Below are 20026 nucleotides of genomic sequence, written 5' to 3' on the forward strand. Positions count from 1 at the left end.
TCCGGGCGGGCCGGGGGCGGGGGAGGCGTCGCCGCCACACAGCGCTGCTCGCGCCCGAACTAGAGCGTGGGCCACGAGGGAGCACGCTTACCGGATGGAGTCCTCGCCAGAGAGGCCGCCTCTCCATGCCGCCTCTGCTTATTCTGAAACCACCCAGACCCCGGGCTCGGGGAACCCCGGACAGGCTCAGGGGCTGCGATGGGCGGGGTCCTGCTTGGTTTCCGCTTCCGGGCCGAGCCGCCCCTCTGCCCCCCCCCCCCATCCCGTTCCCGGCAGGCCGTGAAGGAGATCCTGGACACGTGGGAGAGCATGAAGTTCTCCGTGGTCAAGTACTTCAAGGGCACGCAGGAGCGCGGCTACATCCTGGGCTCCGTGGACGAGATCATCCAGTGCCTGGACGACAACACGTTCAACCTGCAGAGCATCTCGGGCAGCCGCTTCGTGGGGCCCTTCCTGCAGACGGTGCACAAGTGGGAGAAGACGCTCTCTCTCATCGGCGAGGTCATCGAGGTGAGGCCGGCGGGGGCGGGGCCCGGCGGGGGGCGGCCCACAGCCGCCGGTGGGGTGGGGGCAGCGGGTGTTCCTTTGTGGTTAAATGGTTCTGAGGGACACGGCACGCACGTCCCATACACTCCCGGGCTGGGGGGGTGCCCCCCGCACCTCGCGGCGGGCGCCGGCCAAGGTCCTGTTGCGCGCAGATCTGGATGCTGGTGCAGAGGAAGTGGATGTACCTGGAGAGCATCTTCATCGGCGGAGACATCCGCTCGCAGCTGCCGGAGGAGGCCAAGAAATTCGACAACATCGACAAAGTGTTTAAAAGGGCAAGTCAAAGGGGCTGGGCGCCACGCACCTCCACGTGGCGTCCCGCCCGCTCCAGCTTCTGGATGCTCTGTCATTACGCGTGGCCTCCATCTGCCCTGTGCGCACCTGTGTGAGCTGTGGCTGCTGGCCTGTGGCTCTTCTGAGTATTTACTTGTTTTTATTGTAAAAGTAACACTTGCTTTAAAAAAGCAAACTGGAAAATGAAGAAAAGATGCATCTTCCACAGTTCTCCCCAGAGTGCCATCCCCTGAACTCGGCCACTTTTATGTCAGATTTAAAAATATCTTCTTCTACGTAGGTGGGCTTAGGGAGCCATTACAGGTGGCATTTTGTGTAATTTTATGTCATAGTTTAGGATATATAATAAGGAGACATGTATTTCATACCGTGAAGCTGAGGAAGTGTGTTAATGCCTTTCCTCAGGCATCTTATGAGGACACAGTTGTGTTCGTCAGTAACTCGCAGGCTGTGCCTGACATGTTCCCACGTTCAGGATGAACTCCTGGCTGTAGGTTGTCGGAAGGGAACCTGCCCATGAGAATTGGCCCCAGAGACCGTGGTTCCTGGGTGTGGGTTTCTCTCTGTCGAGCCCGGGCGCAGGCAAGTGTCTGACCTCCATCCTCTGACCTTGTCCAGATCATGGGCGAGACCTTGAAAGACCCCGTGATCAAGAGATGCTGCGAGGCCCCGAACCGCCTCTCGGACCTGCAGCACATCAGCGAGGGCCTGGAGAAGTGCCAGAAGAGCCTCAACGACTACCTGGACTCCAAGCGCAACGCGTTCCCTCGCTTCTTCTTCATCTCCGACGACGAGCTGCTCAGCATTCTGGGCAGCAGCGACCCACTCTGCGTCCAGGAGCACATGATCAAGGTCGGCCGGCCCGGGGGGCGGGGCGCCTGCGGGGGCTGGGGTTCTGGTGCCCGGCCACGAGGATAGGCAGCGAACGGGTTCTGGTGCCCGGCCGCGAGGATAGGCAGCGAACGGCAGGTTTGGCGTGCCGGCCTCCCGCACGGTCTGGGTAGTCCTCCCAGCCTCATCTGCCAGGGCCGTGGCTGTGCTTGTTCCGGCCGAGAGAGGAGAAGCATCTGCCCACGTGACCCAGTGGGCTCATCCTTCAGCCCTCGGCGTTTCAGCCCCTGGCTCTCCCCGCTCCTGTGCTCAGTTCATACATGTGTCCACACATCTCTCCAGACCAGCACATACTCCAGAATCTCAGATGTGGGAAGGGAATCTGTCTCTTTCTTTGTCTTCATAATCCTCAGCTGAGAATGTTTTCCCATTGGTTTTTAGAGAGAGTGGAAGGAGGGAGAAGTGGGGGGGAGAGAGAGGGAGAGAAACACGGGTGTGAGAGCGACACAGCGATTGGTTGCCTCCCACCTGTGCCCTGATCCGGGCTGGGGATCGAGCCTGTGACTGAGGTATATGCCCTTGGCTGGGAATCAAACCTGTGACCCTTCAGTCCGAGGGCTCTAACCACTGAGTAACTGGCTGGGGCTCTTTCTTTTACTGCAGACCTTCGCACAGCGCAGGACAGTAGTCAGTGCCCGTGTGCGTGTATGTCCCGTGAACGGGCGTTTGGGCGAAGGTCACGTGTTTCAGGTGCCCCTCCAGGCTGCTCTTGGGCCGCAGCGCGGGCTCCGGGTCACGGGCGCCCCCTGCTGTGTTGCAGATGTATGACAACATAGCGGCGCTGAGGTTCCAGGACGGGGACAGCGGGGAGAAGCTGGTGTCCGCCATGATCTCCGCGGAGGGGGAGGTCATGGAGTTCCGCAGGACGGTGCGGGCCGAGGGGCGCGTGGAGGACTGGATGACGGCGGTTCTGAACGAGATGCGCAGAACCAACAGGCTCATCACCAAAGAGGCCATTTACAGATACTGTGAGGACAGAAGCAGGTACGGCCGCGGCCTCCATGTGCTCCTCTCTCACAGGGACCGTCCGATGGGTTCACGCTGAGGGCGGGGGTGGGTTGACTGACCACTGGGCAGTTAGCTCTGTGAGCGGACAGGAGGTGTCTCGTACATTAGGGTTCTGTCCGCCCAGCTGTCATTCTGTGGCCCTGGCTCTGGGCTCAGCGCTGTCCCAGATGACATCCAAAAGCTGACCGAATGGGCACCTCCCCCTTGGGAGCAGTGACCGCTGAGCGTGCATTCTCTCACGCTCCCAGGCGCTGGAATTTTAAGCCACGCTGTTTCATCTGTGTCATTACTGCCCTCTGCCAGGGCAGCGCTGTGCCTGGCGCTTGGCTGGCGAACAAGAGGGGATGCAGCCTGATTAACTGGGAAATGCCCACGCCACCCCTTTCTGCACCCAAAGTCCCCCCCCCCCACCTTGGCATGCACGTGGCCTGGCATTTCCCCATCTTTTTATTTATTTATTTGTATTTATTCTTACCTTAAGAAGTACATTTCTACATATTTCTGAGAGGAAGGGAGAGAGAGAGAAATGTTAATGATGAGAATCACGGACCGGCTGCCTCCTGCACGCCCCCCCTGAGGATGGAGCCCACACCCGGGCCTGGGCCCCGACCGGGAATCCTGGTTCCTAGGTCGATGCTCAGCCACTGAGCCACACCGGCTGGACTCCCTGTCCTGCCAGGAGAGCTTTGCCTGAATGTTGCCCTTTGCCGGCCCCAGTCCGGACCCGAGAGAGGAAGTTCTCCCGGTGGAGCTGAGCTGGGTGCCTGGCGGCAGCGGCCTGAGCTCGGTGCTGTCCGCAGGGTGGACTGGATGCTGCTGTACCAGGGCATGATGGTGCTGGCCGCCTGCCAGGTGTGGTGGACCTGGGAGGTGGAGGACGTCTTCCACCAGGTGCAGAAGGGCGAGAAGCACGCCATGAAGTCCTTCGGCAGGAAGATGCACCGGCAGATCGACGAGCTGGTCACGCGCATCACCATGCAGCTGAAGAAGAACGACCGCAAGAAGTACAACACGGAGCTCATCATCGACGTGCACGCCCGCGACATCGTGGACTCGTTCATCAGGGCCAGGTGGCTCTCCCCATCACTCCTGCCCCTTGGTGTCCGCCTTCCCTTCCCCACCCCCGGCCCCCTCCCCGCTCACCCACTCCGTCTCGCCTCCCAGCATCCTGGACGCCCAGGAGTTCGAGTGGGAAAGCCAGCTGCGCTTTTACTGGGACCGCGAGCCGGACGAGCTGAACATCCGCCAGTGCACGGGCACCTTCGGCTACGGCTACGAGTACATGGGGCTGAACGGGCGGCTGGTCATCACGCCCCTCACTGACCGCATCTACCTGACGCTGACCCAGGTGACCGGCCGGCGGGCGGGCGGACAGCGGGCTCCTGTGGTCGCCATTGCCTGTGGGCCTGTGTTTTTCTACACGTGGCCGTGGGGATTGTGACCGAGCCCCGGGCTGCCAGTGTCTTCCCCAGATTCATGTCCGTCGGAGCCTCAGGGGCGGCCTTGCTCAGAAGCAGGCTCTGTGCAGCCTTAGCGCTGAAGGGCTGGCCCGATCGGTGCCTGGTGTCCCGGAGAGGCAGGAGGCACGCGATGCGGGGGGAGGAGGTGGAGGAGGAGGCGGGGTGCTCGGAGCCGGCAGAGCAGACAGCCCTCCTCGCATCTCTGCGGGTGAGCACCTGCCAACGCCTGCGTCTCAGACTCGGGTGCTGAACGGGGAAATGGCACATCTCCTCGCAGGAATCAGGCAACATATGATCCACGTTTGGCTTCTGACAGGCGCTGTCCATGTATCTGGGAGGGGCCCCCGCCGGCCCCGCAGGGACTGGCAAAACCGAGACCACCAAGGACCTGGCCAAAGCCCTGGGTTTGCTCTGTGTTGTGACCAACTGCGGCGAAGGCATGGACTACAAAGTAAGGCCTGGGCGCCCCTCCCGGTGCCGTCGCATTGGGCAGAGGGGGCGGGGGGCCCTCGCACATCCATGCCTGGCTGGGCAGCGGGCGGCGCAGAGAGAGCCTTGTGCTGCCGCAGCTCGGGACCGCCCGGCTCTGCTTTGTCGGCAGCCTGGGCGTAAGTGTCTGGACCTCAGAGCCCGGCAGAGGCAGGTAGTGCTGCTGACTGCACTGGCAGCAGGGAGCAGGGCAAGGACTGGCCCGCTGAGCACAGCTCAAGCTGAGGGCCGCCGTCCAGCTCTGGTTCCTGGTAGCCAGTGGAGAAGTGGAGCCAGTGTTGCTGGGTTTTCCAGAATTTGAAGAACACTCCAGAAACCTGGAGCTAACCGTCACAGTTTTTAATTTGTCAAGTCCTGTGAGTGGGGGCTGGCCGCGAGGGGCCTCTGAAGTCTTGCCAGAAAGATCCATGAGTGGGGCGGCCAGAGGCTGCTTCCCCGTCCCTTTGGGGTGCCCATCGCGTGCCACCCGCCACGTTGAAGATAAACCCCTTGTCCCAACCTTGTCCCACCCCAGGCCGTCGGAAAGATCTTCTCCGGCCTTGCTCAGTGTGGGGCCTGGGGCTGCTTCGATGAGTTTAACCGGATCGACGCTTCTGTGCTGTCCGTCATCTCGTCTCAGATCCAGACGATCCGGAACGCCCTGATGCACCAGCTCACCACGTTCCAGGTGAGGCCGGCCGCTGGCCGCTCCCGGGCGGACGCTGCGGGGTCACCTGTGACCGCGTCAGACCAGGCTTTCTCCCGGCTCAGCGGCGGGTTTGTTTTCTAAGCAGACGGGTGGGTTTCCCCAAACTGAGGACTAAGGAACATTCCGGAGCTTCACGTGTAACTGGGTGTGGGCAAGCAGAGCAGCGCTCTCGGGACGTGGTGCAGCATGAGGGCGAGGCCATGTCCTCGGGGCCCTGCTGCGTCCCAGGGGGGCTCCCAGGTGACCGTCAGTCCTCACGTCCTCCGCAGGAATGGCGTGACGGGAATGCTGCCTTCCTCCAGGCTGTGCACGCGCGCCCCCCCCCCCCCCCCCCCGCCTCTCGGGTGGGGAGCCTTGGTTCAGGTCAGCCTGGCAGCCGAGGCTTGTCCCCAGACACAGGCCCAAGCACAGGGCCGCCTGGTGCCCAGGGATCGGACAGGCTCTCAGCCACCAGCCCCTTGTCCCCGCGGTGGCGGCCGGAGCCCGACCCCTCCTGTCCTCAGTTTGAAGGGCAGGAGATCTCGCTGGACTCGCGCATGGGCATCTTCATCACCATGAACCCCGGCTACGCCGGCCGCACGGAGCTGCCCGAATCGGTGAAGGCGCTCTTCAGGCCCGTGGTGGTGATCGTGCCCGACCTGCAGCAGATCTGCGAGATCATGCTCTTCTCCGAGGGCTTCCTGGCGGCCAAGGTGAGCCGTGCTAGAGAGGGTGAGGGGCAGAGACGTCAGTGATGGGAGTCATCGATGGGCTGCCTCCTGCACACCCTCCTGGGACGGAGCCCACAACCCGGCACCTCCTGGTTCATGCGTCTGCACTCCGCTCGGGCCACGCCGCCCGGGCGTCCTCTGAGCCGGCCCCTGACGTGCACAGGGAGGGGAAGGGCCCTCTATGTCCTGCAGAGGCGGCCGTGCGTGCCCGCGGAGAGCTTTCACGTGGACGCTGTGGGTCACTTCCTTCCTTTATGTTCTCGATCTTTCCCGCAGACTCTGGCCAAGAAGATGACTGTCCTGTACAAGCTGGCGCGGGAGCAGCTCTCCAAGCAGCATCACTACGACTTCGGGCTCCGAGCCCTGAAGTCGGTGCTGGTCATGGCGGGCGAGCTGAAGAGAGGCTCTTCTGAGCTGAAGGAGGTGGGCGCATGTGTGCGGGGCCAGGCGGCTCAGTTTCCGTCTTAGCCTTTGTGCCATTTGCTTTCCGGCCTTGATGTGGCCTGTCTGCTTCTAATTGGCCTGATGGCTGTGAGGTCAAGTTCAGTGTCTCCCAGAACCTGAGTGTGTGAGGCTTCCTGTGGGGTGTGCAGGGTGGCGGGAGCAGGCTGGGACCCGAGGCTCTCCCAAGGCACGGACATGCGTGCTGCCCCCTTTGCGGTCACAGGTGCGGCTGGGTTTCTTTTACGCGGAGCGGCCTGTGCTCCCGGGAAGCACTCTGCGGGGTGAAACGCCACCCAGTTCTGAAAGGGGGCTCCCAGCCCAGCCCCGGGCCTGGGGGAAACGCCCCGAGACGTCCGTGTTTCCTTCCGGCCAGGATGTGGTGCTGATGCGGGCGCTTCGCGACATGAACCTGCCCAAGTTCGTCTTCGAGGACGTCCCTCTGTTCCTCGGCCTGATCTCCGACCTGTTTCCCGGGATGGACTGCCCGCGCGTGCGCTACCCGAGCTTCAACGACGCGGTAGAGCAGGTGTTCGAGGAGAATGGCTTTGTGATCCTGCCGGTGCAGGTAGGGGCTTCTCCTCCCCCGGTTATCTCCTGGAGTGGCGGCCGAGCACAGATGCCATCCAAGGTGCCACTCTCAGTGTCCAGTCCAGGACCCTGCCACATCCCCGTGCTGCCCGGCCACCCCGCCCGCCACCATCTCCAGGCCGGTTCATCCTCCCGACCAGCTCTGTGTCACCTACCCCGCCCCGGGACCCGCCATCCACCCCGTCTGAGCCTGCCCTCAGCCCCTCCTCCCCGCGGAGTCACACGCTCTGTGTCCTCCCGTGCCTGCCGTGTTTCCTTGGCACCGCGCCCCACGGTGCCTTCCTGCCCCCAGGCGTGAGGGCTTCCTTCCTTACTAAGGTGAGCGGAATCCTGTTGTGTGGAGGGACCGCCGTCCAGGCTTTTTGGTTTGGGATTTTTTGGGCATAATGTCACCAGAGAACTTACGTATTTTGTTTGGGGTCCAACCATCTAATGTTCTCTCCCAGCCCACCGCCCCCTCCCCGAATCACACTTACCAGGTTAAAGTGGCCTTGCTGAGGGACACCGGGGTGAGTGGGTGCCGGCGGGAGAGTGGCCGGTGAGTGCAGGGTCCTCAGGAGGGCGGTGAGAGGAACGGTCTCCGTGTGTAACGGTCTCCCCGCCGTGGGACGCACTGAGCACCACCTAGTTGTACACTGTTATCGGATGAATCGTGTGGTGTGTGAATCACAGCTCGGTGGAGCTATTTAAAAAAAGAAGATGTGTGTTAACCCAGCTGCGCACTTGGTCTCCAGGTGGATAAAGTCATTCAGATGTACGAGACCATGCTAACCCGCCACACGACGATGGTGGTGGGGCCCACGGGAGGCGGCAAGTCCGTGGTCATCAACACCCTGTGCCAGGCGCAGACCAAGTGAGTGTGCCCTGCAGCCTGGCATGGGTGGGGCCTGGCATGGGCGGGGCGGGGCCTGGTGGCTGGGCGGGGCCTGGCGGCTGGGCGGCTCTGATTTCGGAAGGTCAAGTTTGTCCCAAACACCCCTTTAAAGTCACCGCACCTCCTGTCTTACTGCGGTTCGTTGAACGTGTTTTAGAAGGCGGAACAGTGACTCATGCATCAGACCGTGAGTGGCTGTGAAGGAGCATTTCACAGGCTCTCCTATGCGGCTGCTCAGTGGTCACTTAGGTCATGTCTTCTTGGTGTCAGGTGACTCTGAGAGTCAGCGGGGCCTCAGAGTGACAGAGAGAGCCCCGCCCCACAGGCCTCATGGCTGCCAGCCCTGCAGGGGCCACGCTGCTGGCGGGAAAGTGACCTCGCACTTCTAAGGTCACTTTCTACAAGGTCATGACCTGTGGCGTGATGTCTCCTTGTGACCTGGGCATTCTGGCCGCTCCCTGTGTCCTAAGAGGAGCTGGATGCTGGAAAGGCCTCGGCGCAGCTGGCACGCAGCAGGACCAGGCTGAGCCTGGCATCTCTGTGGCCCTAACCCTCCCCGCTCGTCTGAAACCTGGCGAGTGACGTCACCTCTCATGTCTCCTCTTGTTTCTCACGAGGGAACGGCGCAGTGGCTTCCTGATTGTGAGCGGCCATGCCCAATATCCTGCACGTCACTCCTCAGTTATTGTTAGATCCCTCACAGGGCAAGCACACCTGTGTGTGCACATGAGCCTCTCCTTGTCTCCTTGTCCCCCACAGCGGGACTTCCGGTGTGGACTTCCCTTGTGCTGGGCCGTGGTGCTGGTGGACGGTGGCCACCTCGCACGGAGTGGGAGCCAGGGAGCGGTGGGACCGCGCTTTATCAGAGCAGCGAGTCCCGGCGCACTCAGCCTTCCCGCGGCCTCTCCTCTGACAGGCTGGGCCTGACCACCAAGCTGTACATCCTGAACCCCAAGGCCGTGAGCGTCATCGAGCTCTACGGCATCCTGGACCCCACCACCCGCGACTGGACGGACGGCGTGCTGTCCAACATCTTCCGGGAGATCAACAAGCCGACGGACAAGAAGGAGCGCAAGTGCGTCTCCAGGGGGGCGCTCCCCGGGCCCAGGGCGGGAGCTGGGACCTGGGCTCGGCTCACGGCCGGCATGGCTGCAGGTACATCTTGTTCGATGGCGACGTGGACGCGCTGTGGGTGGAGAACATGAACTCCGTGATGGACGACAACAAGCTGCTGACGCTGGCCAACGGCGAGCGCATCCGGCTGCAGGCGCACTGCGCCCTGCTCTTCGAGGCACGTGACAGGCATGGCGTCAGACCGGCTGTGCTGGTCCTTACGGTGGGACCGAGGCGGGCGATTGCAGGAGCTCAGACTGTGCAGGAAGTGTGAGCTGAGCACACTGTGCCCCAGCCCCGCCTCACCCTCTTCACTGTGGCCCTGTGTGGCTGCTGCTCACGCTGCATCTTTTTTTTTTTTTTTAATACATATTTAATTGATTTTTTACAGAGAGGAAGAGAGAGGGATAGAGAGTTAGAAACATTGATGAGAGAGAATCATCGAGCAGCTGCCTCTTGCATCACCCTCACTGGGGATGTGCCCACAATCAAGATACATGCCCTTGACCAGAATCGAACCCGGGACCTTTCAGCCCGCCGACGCTCTATCCACTGAGCCAAACCGGTCTCGGCCTGCATCCTCTTTATAGGGAGGTGCTGGTTTCGTTAATCCTCACCGGAGGATATTTTTTCCACTGACTTTTTTCAGAGAAAGTGGAAGGGAGGGGAGAGACAGAGAGAAAAACATTGATGTGAGAGTCACGTCGATTGGTTCCTCCCCCATGGGCCTCCACCCGAGGCCAGGGAGCCTGCAACTTGGGTGTAAGCCCTTGGCCAGAGAGGAACCCCGTCCCGGGGGCCTGCGCCTGGCTCCTGTCTGTCTGTGCAGCCTCGTTCTAGGGCGGAGAGACCCGCATCTGTGTTTGTGGGAAGAGGGCCCTGGGTGTGAATATTGCTGCTCTGATGCATACTTTCTATGTCTTATCCTCCCCAGCACCAACCAGGTTAAAAGGAAACAAAAAAAGACCAAAAAGCAAGCACTCCCCGGCGATGTGTTTCTTGGTTGTGGGTTTGGGAGAAAGCTATTTTCCACTTTATGCTTTTTTAAAATTTTTGTCAGGTGTTCCCAGCCTATTAACTTCCACATTAACCTTATAGGAACGGGACATTTTAGCAGGTGCTGCATCTGCGACCTTAACCTTCCCAGGGTAACCCCAAACTGGGCGGGGACGCAGGAGGCTGCTCACCTGGGGCGGCTTTGGCCGCTGTGAAGCCTGGCCAGGCGAGGCTTGTCCGCACCAGCCCCGCGGTGAGCAGCCGCAGACAAGCGCCCCTCCTCCTCCAGGTGGGAGACCTGCAGTACGCCTCCCCTGCCACTGTGTCCCGCTGCGGAATGGTCTACGTGGACCCCAAGAACCTGAAGTACCAGCCCTACTGGAAGAAATGGGTCCAGCAAATACAGAACAAGGTGCAGCCGCTTCCCACTGAGCTGCTGCCGCTGGCTGTGGGGGTGGTTGGGCTCGCATAGCCCAGGAGGGTGTAGTTGAAGGCCATGACGTTGGCGGGGACCTGTTCCTGACTTATGCGCTGAGTGTTACCAATAAGTTAGGTGAGAATGTGGAAACACGCTTAGCAGTTTCCAGATCGCGCTCCGCCGGGAGGTGGGGAGTGGTTTTGCGCCTCCAGACCAGGGCTTGATGCTTTTCTCTCTTCTGGAAAGGGCACCAGGTTGGTATTTTAGACTTGGTGGCCGTATGGTTTCCTCTGTAACTACTCGGCTTGCCATTGGGGAATGGAAGTGGCCACAGTGCATGAGTGGGCAAAGCCACAGGCCATCATGGACTCTGGCTGCTCGATGACCATGGCCTTGTCACCTGAGCTCTGAGAGAAGGAGCCCCTTTTCTGCCCATGGGACCTGGTATCCCACCCCTGCCCGGAGCCCTGGCGAATGCCCTGGCACCCTGCCCCGCAGGTGGAGCAGAGCGAACTGCAGAACCTTTTCGAGAAGTACGTGCCCTACCTCATCGATGTGATCGTGGAGGGCATCATGGACGGGAAGCAGGGGGAGAAGCTGAAGATGATCGTCCCGCAGACGGACCTGAACATGGTGAGGGCCGGCCCGCGGCGGGCTCAGGGGAAGCGGGACGCCAGGCGGGCGACCAGCACTGCAGGCCGTGCGGGGAGGCACTTCCCATGGTCCCCTGGAGACAGGCTCCTCCGTCTGAGCCCACGCGAAGGCCCGGGGCCCCAGGTCCGTGGCCGGAGCTGGGCGTGGGGGGATGTCCATGCTGACGGGCACCTTCCTGTGCACAGGTGACCCAGCTGACCAAGATGCTGGACGCGTTCCTCGAAGGGGAGATCGAGGACCCCGACCTGCTGGAGTGCTTCTTCCTGGAGGCGCTGTACTGCTCGCTGGGCGCCTGCCTGCTGGACTTCGGCCGCGTCCGGTTCGACGAGTGCATCAAGCGCATCGCCTCGCTGCCTTCTGCCGAGCAGGACGGGGTGTGGGCCCGACCCGGGGAGCTGCCAGGTAGGAGCCCCGCTGCCTGCTTACCTGTCTGTCCCCACCCACCCAGGCCCCGGGGCTGCTGCCCACACTGCATCCCAGGGCGGGCTCCGCAGGTCTCTGCCAGGGCCGGCAGCGCTGGCTCCGGGTGCAGTGTGTGTGCAGCGGGTGAGGGGGCTGCTCCCCGGTCAGTCTGTGTGTGTGTGTAGGGGGGGGCGTAGGAAGTTCTCCGGGAAGCTGCTGCCCCGGGACAGTGGCGTGCGCTCACTGCAAGCCTGTGCCGGGCCGATGGTGCGATTCCACGTCTGTGACCCAAGTGGCGTGGTCTGTCGCTTCCTGCAGCTCAGCTCCCGACCCTGTACGACTTCCACTTCGATCCCGCCCAGAAGAGGTGGGTCCCATGGAGCAGGCTGGTCCCCGAGTACGTGCACTCCCGCGAGAAGAGGTTCATCGAGATCCTGGGTGAGTGAGAGCCAGGCCCTGTCCCATGGCGCTCGCCCCCGGCGTGTCGGTGACGCTGCCCCTGGGCTGTCCCTGTCCCGCAGTTCACACGGTGGACACCACCCGCACAACCTGGGTGCTGGAGCGCCTGGTCAAGATCAAGCATCCCGTTCTCCTGGTCGGCGAGTCTGGTACCTCGAAGACAGCCACCACCCAGAACTTCCTCAAAAACCTGAGCGAGGAGACGAACGTGAGCAGCATTGTGTCGCGTTGCCCTGCCTGGGCGTGTCCTCTGGGTGCGCAGCTCCCGGCCCCACAGCGGAGGGCGCCTCAGAGGCTCAGGGCTCTTTGGAGGTCGCAGCAGGGCCGAGACCCGGGCCGTGTTGTCCCCGAGGCTCACAGGCGGCTGCTCATTGCTGCCCCTGCAGTCTGTGGAGAGGGAAGCCGCCGCCCCGCTCGCACTGGAAGTGGATGCGGTGCGTCTGTGAGGGACGGGGCCTCTGGGCGGACGTTTACGGTTTGGGACGTCTCTTCCTGTGCAGATTGTGCTGATTGTCAACTTCTCCTCTCGCACCACCTCCCTGGACATCCAGAGGAACTTAGAAGCCAACGTGGAAAAGCGCACCAAGGACACCTACGGGCCCCCCATGGGAAAACGCCTGCTGGTGTTCATGGACGACATGAATATGCCCAAGGTTGTGGGGCTCACGGGTGGGGAGGGGGCGGGGCCGTGGCTGGGGTGTGTGTGTGTGTGTGTGTGGTGGGAGTGCATATAGTCAGACCTGTCTCATTCTGCATGTGCAGAGCACAGGGCTGGGAGCGAGCGTGGGAGACCCTCGGCTGCTCTTAGAGGGGCTTGTCCTGGACGGGGTTCCTCGGCTCCTTAGGAGCAGTGCAGCGGGAGGCGGCCTCTGCGCCCCATCTCACGTGTGCGTGAGCGGGTGTTTCCAAACGAGCTGTGCTCTCGGTACCGCACTGTCCTCGGCCCCATGTCCATGAGGCCACGGCAGGCACGCCCCCAGAAGCCTCTGGATTGCCCCGGGGCAGGAGCTCGAGCCTGCGAAGGCAAAGCTGCTTAGGCCTGGGCTTTACGTTTATGTCACTTAGACAGCGCCATCCTTCCTGAACTTCTGCCTCCCAGAGAGCTCTGTTCAAAGTAGGGTTCATCTATCTGTCCAGGCACCTGTCCGTCCTCCCATCAGCCCATCTGTCCACGCACCTGTCCATCCTCCCACCAACCCATCTGTCCATGCATCTGTCTATCTCCCACCAACCCATCTGTCCATGCACCTGTCCATCCTCCCATCAATCCATCTGTCTATCCTCCTATCAACCCATCTGTCCATGCACCTGTCCATCCTCCCATCAGCCCATCTGTCTATCCTCCCACCAACCCATCTGTCCATCCTCCCATCAACCCATCTGTCCATGCATCTGTCCATCCTCCCATCAGCCCATCTGTCCATCCTCCCAGCAACCCACCTGTCCTTCCTCCCACCAACCCATCTGTCCACGCACCTGTCCATCCTCCCATCAACCCATCTGTCCGTGCACCTGTCCATCCTCCCATCAGCTCATCTGTCCACACCTCTCTCCATCCTCCCATCAACCATCTGTCCATGCATCTGTACACTGTGATCTACTAATGCATCTACCCGTTAGACATCCATCCGTCCATGCACCCACCCACACGCCCACTCATCATTCCTCTGTCATGCATCCGTCTGCCCCTCTGCATGCGTCCGTCCACCGTGTTTCTCCGCCCATCCGTTCAGTCAGCATGTGCACTGAGCCGCTCCTGTGGCATCGGTGCTGCCCAGCGAGGAGCACCCTGTGCGGCCCCGCCCCAGGGCCGGGTCCCGGGGGCCCCGCGGTTGCAGACCCGGGAGGTGAGGCTGCCGTGCGCGGGGTGAAGGCGAAGGCGCCGCGTCTCCTCCGAAGCGCAGGTGGACGAGTACGGCACGCAGCAGCCCATCGCCCTGCTGAAGCTGCTGCTGGAGAAGGGCTTCCTGTACGACCGCGGCAAGGAGCTCAACTGCAAGAGCATCCGCGACCTGGGCTTCATCGCCGCCATGGGCAAGGCGGGCGGCGGCCGCAACGAGGTGGACCCGCGCTTCCTCTCGCTGTTCAGCGTCTTCAACGTGCCGTTCCCCTCGGAGGCGTCCCTGCACCTCATCTACTTCTCCATCCTGAGGGGCCACACCTCGGTGAGGACCCTCGTCGCCTCGCACCCGCGGGTCCCGTGGGCGGGCGGGCGGGGCGACTGCGCACCGGGCACGAGGCTGCCGCCGCGGTGCTCCTCGGCTGTGAACGCTTTCTTTCTTTCAAAGCCAGGAGGGGGAGGAGTGTGATCCAGCCCCAATTAGGCTCCCCTTTCCCCGGGCCCCCACAAACAATAGGTTTTTATGCAGAGAGGGCCGCGCCCTAAGCGCCTCGGCCTGCGATTGGGTGTGGCTCCGTTCCTGTGCCGTGGGCGGACTCTGGCGCCCACCTTTCCCGCCTGTCCCGCCTGCCAGGTGTTTCATGAGAGCATCATCGCCGTGAGCAACAGGCTGACGCGCTGCACGCTGCAGCTCTACACGGACATCGTGCAGGACCTGCCGCCCACCCCGTCCAAGTTCCACTACATCTTCAACCTGCGCGACCTCTCGCGGGTCTTCCAAGGGCTGGTGCTCACCAAGCCTGAGCGGTGGGTCCTTTAAGACAAGGCCCGCTCACCACCCTCTGCCTCCTGTCCCTCCGCCTCCCACCCGCTGCCTCGTCCGACCGAGGTTGGAGGCGGAGGGGCAGGAGGCAGAGGGTGGCGGGACGGTGCGTCCCCGGCCGGACCGCGCTGTTGCCCTCTCGTTCTCAGTCCCCGTGTCCGCCCTTGCCCGTGTGTTCTTCTCTCTCCTGCCACCGAATTGTTCACAGTTAAAATGGCCAACTGTGTGTCTGTGGAGCAGCAAGCACAGAGGATGGGAGCTGGGCACACACGTGTTCTCTGTCAGGCTAGCCTGGTCGGTGTGTTCCTTTCCCCCGTTTTTATTTTGTGTTTCTTTGTGAGCATGTACGTTTGCATCAATGAACACATCACGTGGGTTTGTAAGCAGAGTCACATTATACATCCACATCCTGTAAACGGGTGAAGGCTTCCCACCAGCCCAGACCGACTCGGTGCCCTCGAGGCGCTCGGACTGGCAGCTCGGAGGGGCGGCTCCAGGCATTTGGGGATGTGGAGGGCTCTTTGCCGGGACTGAGCTGGCTCTGAGGAGGAGCGCTCTGGTGCCCGGTGCTGGTTTTAGATCCCGGTCCCGCCAGCGGAGCTGCAGGCGCATCCTGTGCCACGCGTGTCCTTCAGAGACGGCGCCCTCCTCTGCCTCCCGGAGGCCGCGCTGTGGGCTTCACTGCATAGTCTTCACGGGGAGTGAGCCTTCCCAGCGGGCGGGCGGGCGAGGCGGCCCACGGAGGGTCTGTCCTCGTCCGCACCCGAGAACCCGCTGGAACAGGAGCATCAGCCGCGGCTCCGATGCCGTGTGGCTGATGGCGTCCCTCCCACGCAGCTTCCAGACGGTGGCTCAGATGGTGCGAGTCTGGAGGAACGAGTGTCTGCGGGTCTTCCACGACCGGCTGATCAACGAGGAGGACAAGGAGCTGGTCCGTGCGCAGAGCCACGCAGAGGCCCGGCCGCGGGTCCCGGGGCGGGGGGAGAGGCGGCGGGGAGGGGCGGGGCAGGCAAACCCATGTGTTGCTACGCAGTGACTAGGCACTAAAGTGGAGGAGGGAATGGGCCCCTGACCTGGCAGAGCTTCCCCGCACTGCGGGCGCACGGGTGGGTTTGCCTTCACTGGCCCTTGTCGCAGGTGCAAGAGTACATCGCGGACCTGGTCACGGAGTACTTCAAGGACGACGAGGAGGTGGTGCTGAGGGACCCCATCCTGTTCGGAGACTTCCGCATGGCGCTGCTGGAGGAGGAGGAGCGCATTTACGAGGACATCCAGGACTACGAGGCGGCCAAGGCTCTGTTCCAGGTGCGGGCGGGGCGTGGGAGTGAGCGGGGGAGTGTGTGAAACGCAGGCCGAGCCAGGGAGGGTCCCGGGAGCCGGTGCACCGCCAGGTTTGGGAGCCACTCTCCCGAGTGGAGCCTCGCAACCAGCGTGGGCTCAGCCACCTGCTGGTGACGGAAGCCTCCATCGTGAATGTTGGGCGCAGGTCCCTGATCCCCCCGATGTCACCCTCCAGCCCCTCAGGCACCGAGGGCGTCTCCCCCCAAGCTCAGGCCTCCTGGACACCTAACCCCCCGCGCGGTCCCCGCAGGAGATCCTGGAGGAGTACAACGAGAGCAACACCCGGATGGACCTGGTGCTCTTCGACGACGCACTGGAGCACCTGACGCGCGTGCACCGCATCATCCGCCTGGACCGCGGCCACGCGCTGCTGGTGGGCGTCGGCGGCTCCGGGAAGCAGTCCCTGGCCCGGCTGGCCGCCTTCACGGCCGGCTACGAGGTGCGCCCCCAGGGCTGTGCGGGCGCCGTCCCCCCCTTCACTGCTGCTCTCCTCGGCTTCCTCCTCGCCTTTCCTCCCTGTCACTCAGCTCGCTCCCTTTTACAACCGAAGGTCTCACAGCCCGTCCTCCATCAGAGCCGCGTGGACAGCCTGTGCTGGCCGCCCCCCTCGCCCCCCGTACAGGCTCAGAGTGCCGTCTGGTCTGTGTGACAGAAGGATGTGATGGCTTTTGGTCCCGAGTTTCTCACTCAGTATTCTTGTGTGAAACGGCCTGGCCGCCTGGTTGGCCTGGTTCCTCCATCCCTCACCGGTGGCTCTCGCCCTGGCGGTCCAGTCCCTGCAGACGCACGAGTTCTGTGTCATGGAGCCGCCCCCGCCCCACGCTCGGTCTCACCAGCGCCCTGCTCCGTGCCGGCAGGTGTTTGAGATCCTCCTGAGCCGTGGCTACTCGGAGACCAACTTCCGGGAAGACCTGAAGAGTCTCTACATGAGTCTGGGCATCGAGAACAAGACGACCATCTTCCTGTTCACGGACGCGCACGTGGTGGAGGAGGGCTTCCTGGAGCTCATCAACAACATGCTCACCTCAGGTGCCGGCCGCCTGCAGGCGCTCACCGCGGTGGGGGGGGAGGCGGCCGTGCGGCTGGAACACAGGCCCCCATATGGCCAGCTATCTCGGGGGCACTTGCCCCAGATGAGAACCCTCCCGGGAAGCAGAGGCCTTTGTGGTTCCCATGTCACAGGGGAGGACACAGACTCGAAGGGGTGAGCCTGGCTCTCAGAGCTGCTGTTCGGGCTCTTCCCGGGACCCTGTGCTCCGCCTGCTCGGGGCCCCGGGAACCCTGTCCTCGCCCACAGGCATCGTGCCCGCGCTCTTCGGCGAAGAGGAGAAGGAGTCCATCCTCAGCCAGATTGGCACGGAGGCGCAGAAGCAGGGCATCGGGCCGGCCAAGGAGTCCGTGTGGCAGTACTTCGTGAACAAGAGTGCCAACAACCTGCACATCGTCCTGGGCATGTCGCCTGTGGGCGACACCCTGCGGACCTGGTGCCGCAACTTCCCAGGTGCGCCCGCAGCAGGGCCCGTGCCTCGGGAGCCACGCATGACTTGAGGCTTCACCTGCAAGTGAAACGCGGGTCGTGGGTTGGGGTTTGGGCTGTGCAGTGTGAGGCCAGCAGTGCGTGTTGTCCCCGGGGGTGCCGTCCTGGAAGCAGGACGAGCTCACAGTCCCAGGGCGAGGCCCCGGGTGCGCTCAGCAGCACTTCCGCTGCTTCCCTGTGCCAGGATCGGGCCGGCCTGTGGGAGGTGCAGGGCCCTCGGCACACTGGCTTGTCAGCGCTGGGCTGCCAGGGGCTGCAGGCGTCCTAGTGCCCAGACTGCCCTCGTGTCAGCAGCGCTGGGCCGGAGCAACCGCGGCTGCTGTGTGATCTCGAACACGCATTGGTTGGGAATGGAAGGTGTGTCGGTGTTGCACAGCCACCCTGTTTCTCTGCTTTCCAGGTCTGGTGAATAACACGGGCATTGACTGGTTCATGCCCTGGCCGCCCCAGGCCCTGCACGCGGTCGCCAAGTCATTTCTAGGTAAGTGGCAGCTCAGACGGGACCACGTTGGCGCTGTGACAAAGCAGTTTGTCCTCGCTTTCTTTGAACACACTGTGCGCCAGGAGTTTCATTGCCAGCTTTGCCCAATGGCTGGATACGTTTCTATTAAATGAGTACAAAAGATGTTTTACATAGATGTTAAAGGCACGCCTGCAAATTAAACGCCCGTTGCGTTATTTATTACATGTTCTTACAAGCTAATATCTTTTTAAAGTATGACACTTTATAAAAAAAAACACACTGTATAATATGGAGCGGGAATTCTCGTGATCCATCCGCAATGTGTTAAAATATATATTTTATCGATGTCAGAGAGGAAGGGAGAAGGAGGGAGAGAGAGAGAAGCATCCATGATGAGAGAGAATCACGGCTCGGCTGCCTCCTGTACACCCTACACCGGGCATCGAGCCTGAAATTCGGGCCTGTGCCCTGACCGGGAATCAAACCATGACCTCCTGGTTCATAGGCCAACACTCAACCACTGAGCCTTCATTCTTTCTAAACATCAAGGGGAAAATATCCTCGGGAGAGGATTAACAGCTAGGAGTAACCACATAAAGTGCACTGGCAAACACCTAGTCAGTAAGTAACACCCCTGTCATGAGTTGGGCAGGGCGGGGGAGGGACAAAGGAGGAGGGCTGTCCGCTTCTCAGAGGCCATTTTGCTGTGGGGAGCACACCGTGGCCCAGAGTGGCCGCCGGCAGTGACAATGGTCTTGTTTTTGACTGGTTCAAAATTTTATATCACTGTTACATATAACGTAAACTTTGTCTTTTTACCTAATTTTACATGCACAGCTCACTGGCATTAGGTACATTCGCGTTGTTGTGCCGCCGCCACCACCCACAACTGAGTGCCCACTTAGCCCTGATTCCCGTCCTCCTCCCTCCCCCGTTCCCCGTCACCACCACCTGCGTTCCGTCTCTGCGAATGTGCCTCTTGCAGATGTTTCATGTAAGTCAGGCGTGCGACGCTTGTCCCTCTGTCTGCTTGCGGGCATGCCTTCCCCTTCAGGAGGACCATCATTCCGTTGTGTGGATGGACCACGTTCTCACCCATCGTCCGTGGCTGGACACAGGCCACCTCTGCTTTGGCTGCTGGGACTCCCGCTGCTGTGAACATCAGCGTCTGAGAACCTGCTTGTGTCGGATTTCACTCGTTTGGGGGAGACAGCCTGGAGCGGAATTGCTGGTTCCCCAGGGAGTTCTTTAACTTTTCGAGGACCTGCTCTTGTCCTTGCGTAAGGAGGCCCGCTTTCCGCCCCTCCCTCTTTAGGGCCTAACACGATGATCCCAGAAGAGCACATAGAAGACCTGGTGGAACACGTGGTGCTGGTCCACGGGTCCGTGGGCGAGTTCAGCAAACAGTTTCTGCAGAAGCTGAGGCGCAGCAACTACGTCACCCCCAAGAACTACCTGGACTTCATTAGCACGTACTCCAAGTTACTGGACGAGAAAACGCAGTTCAACATAGGTGAGCCTGGGCACGCGTGGCTGCGGGCACGTCATCACTGACGATCCAGACCCTGACCCTGTCTGTGGGCGGTGCTTCCGAGGGAGGTCACCTCCTGGGTGGGGCTGTGAGCCCGCGCGGCTCTGATGCCCTGCACTGCGGGGACCGGGCGGCAGCAGTGCTCTGTTCGGATGCTTTTAGTTCCTAACATTTCTTACTGAAAAGGACGAGCCTGAGACACCCATTGTGCTAAGGTACAGCTTCCGAGCCGGGGAAGGGACATTTACAATCGCTCCTAACATCTCTGCATAGAGGCCATCTCCACCTGATTCTGGTTTAAGTCCTTTCGTACTTTCTTTGTTGGGAAAAGCTTTTTAAAAAATGCTGCGACTCTTGGCCAGACCAAGGGTTGTTTTCAGAAATGCGTTCATTTTGGCTGATGCCATGCCAACACCTCCCGCCGTGGAGGTGCCGGGCGGCGCTTGGCATTTCATGA

General features: G+C 61.6%; 1 protein-coding gene across 1 annotated transcript in view; it reads left to right on the forward strand.

Moving 5' to 3' along the window:
* The window catches only part of DNAH10 (dynein axonemal heavy chain 10), a 55056-nt gene that overhangs the window by 21169 nt on the left and 13861 nt on the right, over positions 1-20026 (forward strand). Inside the window, exons 27-55 of the mRNA XM_045576114.1 lie at positions 277-510; positions 699-821; positions 1459-1692; positions 2492-2715; positions 3540-3809; positions 3904-4087; positions 4516-4650; positions 5203-5355; positions 5880-6068; positions 6363-6509; positions 6904-7095; positions 7853-7971; positions 8909-9067; positions 9148-9283; positions 10391-10513; positions 11018-11152; positions 11359-11575; positions 11894-12013; positions 12097-12242; positions 12535-12687; positions 13939-14199; positions 14509-14681; positions 15535-15628; positions 15835-16002; positions 16289-16477; positions 16896-17067; positions 17336-17539; positions 17976-18056; positions 19354-19551. Of these exons, the coding sequence (XP_045432070.1) occupies positions 277-510; positions 699-821; positions 1459-1692; positions 2492-2715; positions 3540-3809; positions 3904-4087; positions 4516-4650; positions 5203-5355; positions 5880-6068; positions 6363-6509; positions 6904-7095; positions 7853-7971; positions 8909-9067; positions 9148-9283; positions 10391-10513; positions 11018-11152; positions 11359-11575; positions 11894-12013; positions 12097-12242; positions 12535-12687; positions 13939-14199; positions 14509-14681; positions 15535-15628; positions 15835-16002; positions 16289-16477; positions 16896-17067; positions 17336-17539; positions 17976-18056; positions 19354-19551 (4933 nt within the window). The remainder of the gene's footprint in view (positions 1-276; positions 511-698; positions 822-1458; positions 1693-2491; positions 2716-3539; positions 3810-3903; positions 4088-4515; positions 4651-5202; positions 5356-5879; positions 6069-6362; positions 6510-6903; positions 7096-7852; positions 7972-8908; positions 9068-9147; positions 9284-10390; positions 10514-11017; positions 11153-11358; positions 11576-11893; positions 12014-12096; positions 12243-12534; positions 12688-13938; positions 14200-14508; positions 14682-15534; positions 15629-15834; positions 16003-16288; positions 16478-16895; positions 17068-17335; positions 17540-17975; positions 18057-19353; positions 19552-20026) is intronic.

The sequence above is a fragment of the Pipistrellus kuhlii genome, unplaced genomic scaffold, assembly GCF_014108245.1.
Source record: "Pipistrellus kuhlii isolate mPipKuh1 unplaced genomic scaffold, mPipKuh1.p scaffold_m20_p_74, whole genome shotgun sequence".
In the NCBI taxonomy this organism is placed as follows: domain Eukaryota; kingdom Metazoa; phylum Chordata; class Mammalia; order Chiroptera; family Vespertilionidae; genus Pipistrellus; species Pipistrellus kuhlii.